We start from the raw sequence: 3,853 nt of genomic DNA, 5'->3' as shown, positions 1-3,853 counted from the left end.
AAAGAAGAAACAATAACAACACAATAACAAAGAAGAAACAATAACAAGAAAACATTTTTGAGGCTAACACAGCAAGTTGTTGTGGTATATATATAGGCTTTGCTGACAAATGCTTAGGCTAACAAATGCTTAGGCCCCGTTGATGTGGACTCTAAGCGGTTAGCCTTAGTGTGTTCTTAGTATTTGCTGTGATTATATTAATTCATATACAGACGTTTAAAGAACACAATGACTGGAAAACTGGCAGCCTTAACGCTTTACCCCCTACAAGCACGCCATATGGCAATCATGACCTTATAAAGTGTGATTTCCATTTCAGAATGAGGTTCCACAGGTCACTATTGTCATCATCATAACGTCATGCATGCTATATCACTGATCTCTAAAGAATCACAATCCAGTATGCTGTATGAGTAATTCTACTTTGGCGTAGGGAGATGAGTGACAACATAATATCTTAGATTAAGTTGTTTACAGCGTTTTCATGAATATTCAAAATCAACCAGCATTAGAGTCAGATGCTTCTTTTCTGCCAAACACCAAAAAACAAACTGATAAGATTGCAGGACAGCTGACACCTGCTCCTCCATATAGTTTCACTTCCCTGTGCTGTTTGTAATACTAAATGCATTAAAGCAGTGCTGTATTGCTCATGATGCACATTTAGTTGTAAGATGATTCTTAGCGACAGTCAGAGGTGGGCACAAATACATCAAAAACTATTTTTTACAAATTACAAATACTGGCTCATGAAATGTGACAAAATAAAATACAAAATACTGATGTGAAAAATGTATTTAATTAAAATACAAGTAATTCGTAATTTAGAAATACAAAAATACCCACACAATAATCATGGTATACTAACAAGGCATATTATTGAAAATGTATCCCCAAGAGACAAGAAATACTATTTTTGATTGGCTGGCAGGGGGCTATTTATTCTGTACATTGGGGCACCTATGAAGTAGATCTGGTAAAAAATGTAATCACCATCCCATATCAATGTAAACAATGATTGGACAAGAAGGCTTCGCAACAGTGGAATCAACTGTAACAAAGCAAACTACCCACCGTCATTTTCCGTAACAAATGAAAGTAGTACAACAAATTGAACAGCAAGGTCTTCAAGAAAGTCTTATATCCTGCTAGACCGTAAGTGGGCCTAGTCTGGTTTCAAGAGTGGTCATTCTACTGAAACTGCTCTTCTATCTGTGACTTAAGCATTGAGAGTAGCTAATTCATCTGTAAACCATGACATTCTCCTTTCTACATTATATGACCTGGGAATTTCTGGGAAAGCTCTTAACTGGTTTGAATCCTACCTTAAAGCAGTGTTTCCCAAACTTTTTTTCTGGGGACCCACTTTTTAAAAATGACAGACCATCGCACCCATCCTTCAGATCATGCAATCATGCAATTGTTTTTTAGACCACAGGTTCTCAATCTTTTCTTGGGTGTATTCTTGCATGCTACGCAGTCGTCACTCTTTAGCATAGTAAGCTGTTCCTATATTTCTAAAGAGAGATGTTGTAGGCTACGTTGCGTTGCAGACAAATGGATCTATAGCACCGTCAATTCCTATGTTAACATAGCAAGTAACTCAAGTCGTTATATTGTAGCCTATTAGTGGAGGTTTCTTTATTTGGAAAGTTGAATCCGCATTTTCCTCTGGAGTTAAACGTTTGTTTGTAGGCCGTATACCAAGGCTGTGTATTGATGTTGTGGCAAGCTATGTTGTAAGAATGTGAAATGAATACATATCAAAACAAGAGGCTTTTGCACAATAGTCAAAAGATAATGCGCCTTAGCCTTGCCTAGCCTACCGTACTGTACACTACTGAGGTGTGGGGAAATGCAGCCAAGAAATTAAGGAAAATCTTCCCGAAACACACGGCATGATGATCACAACATAAAGACTTTCTCCATGAACATGAAGACTGTCACTGTCACTGCACATGCACACAAATTCAGTAGGTGAAATGTTATGCGAAAATCATAAAGGAAGTAGGCGTAACGATGGTAGGCTACTTTCATCTGTTTTACACGTGTCCACGATGAATTCGAAAGTAGATGAACAGCGGGATTATCGGACTGTGTATTCGTTATTCTTAGTGTGCAATACCGTGAGAGCTAAGCGCGAAGAGAAAATGGACAACACATCTGAATGTGAGAATGTTGATAAAGGATTTACGCACATTTTTTTGCCCACTATTTACCTCCTTGTGTGCGTAATTGGAATTGTTGCAAACGTCTGCGGACTGAAACTGGTGTTTAATCGATGGAGGACACTTGGAGACATAAAATATTTCATTTTGAATCTTGGTATTGCCGATTTATTGTATGTCTCTACGCTTCCGTTCCTCGTCGGTTATTACGCAGCTGACAGCGCTTGGATGTTTGGAACTGTGTTTTGCAAGATAACACGATTTTGCTTCCATCTAAATCTCTATGGCAGCATCGGGTTTTTAACCTGCATTTGTGTTTACAGGTATCTTGGTATTGTCTATCCTATGAAAAGTAAAGGTATTGTGAACACACGGCTCTCTGTGGCCATAAGTGCACTTGTTTGGACTTTGGTGGTCATTCAAATTCTCCCAGATATGTTCTTTGAAAAAACAGAGTTCAATTCCACACCATCCTGTTTTGATACAACTGGTAAAAACCTTATCAAGGATTACCTGCCGTACAGCATCGGATGGACTATAACGGGATTTGTCATTCCTCTACTTGTCATAATTGTCTGCTACGGGCACGTTGCATTCGTCCTCATGACCAAGGCGAATATCAACACTCTGCTGAAGCAAAGGAGTCTTAAATTGGTCATATTTTTGACTGTGTTGTTTTCTGTGTGTTTCCTTCCATATCACATTTTAAGGAATCTTAATTTGTCTACAAGGATTTTGAAAATGGATGGAATCTGCTACAAAACTTTTGACGATATTTATATAGCCTATCAAGTCAGCCGAGGACTCGCTTGCTTGAACAGCGCCATCAATCCTCTCATCTACCTTGTCGGGAACGACGATTTTCTTATGCGTTTTCACAGCTTAAGTAAAAGAACTCGAAGGTCATTGGCGCAACTGGGCGATGCTGTAATTTACCGCAAACCAAGGGAGATGGATTCGACGGTAAATACAGAGGCAGAGCCCAATACTGTTACTTTATTGTCTCCTTGAACTATCAGGACTTTCTTATGTTTGAACAGCGGTTGATGTTATAGATTATTCATTCATATATTAAATGAGCCTTTTAGGAATGTACGGATTTCTGGAATATCATGGAATTTTAAAAAGTCTATTCCAGACATGAAGAGAATTTACTTGCCAAAATACATTAATACAAATATATTTCCACATAGAATTGGTGTATATCTACACTGCGGGTGTCCCGCAGGCGGGACAATTGCAGTACCCCCACCTCCCCCCAATATTCTAAATCACCATATTGCTATGTAGCATAGTAATATTATACACCATTTAATAGCTTGGGAATCCATATATGACAACATTTTTTCATGTACAATCTGTATAGTGCTTTACATTGTCAGATTAATCTTACTATGTCTCAATTAAATTTGATCAAAAATGCCCCCCTCCGCCTTTGGTGCCTCCCAAAGGTATATCCCTTAGCAATAAGTAGATCCAGTGTATAGGGTATTGAAATATTCACAGGAATCCCTAGAAATTGAACATTCATGTTGTTTTATCCAATATTAGTTGTGCAGATATATAGTCCATCCTATACACACCCATTGAACCAACAAAGAAAATGCAAAAAGAGACTTTTGTGTAATCGTTCCATATTTTGTGTAGTCATTCTATATCAGAACTCCTGACATACATTCCAAATA

At 38.0% G+C, this 3,853-nt stretch overlaps 1 protein-coding gene across 1 annotated transcript; it reads left to right on the top strand.

The window, feature by feature from the left end:
- The first annotated feature begins 2,069 nt into the window (after positions 1-2,069).
- Positions 2,070-3,780, top strand: si:dkey-78k11.9 (P2Y purinoceptor 1). Its single transcript, XM_048255379.1, has one exon. It carries the CDS (start codon positions 2,151-2,153, stop codon positions 3,177-3,179), a length of 1,029 nt encoding a protein of 342 aa, XP_048111336.1. The 5' UTR covers positions 2,070-2,150; the 3' UTR covers positions 3,180-3,780.
- The last annotated feature ends 73 nt before the right edge of the window (positions 3,781-3,853 follow it).

This window comes from Alosa alosa, chromosome 10 (genome assembly GCF_017589495.1).
Source record: "Alosa alosa isolate M-15738 ecotype Scorff River chromosome 10, AALO_Geno_1.1, whole genome shotgun sequence".
NCBI classification, from domain to species: domain Eukaryota; kingdom Metazoa; phylum Chordata; class Actinopteri; order Clupeiformes; family Clupeidae; genus Alosa; species Alosa alosa.
Note: the sequence above shows the minus strand (reverse complement) of the source record. Positions and strands in the feature narration are given on the sequence as shown.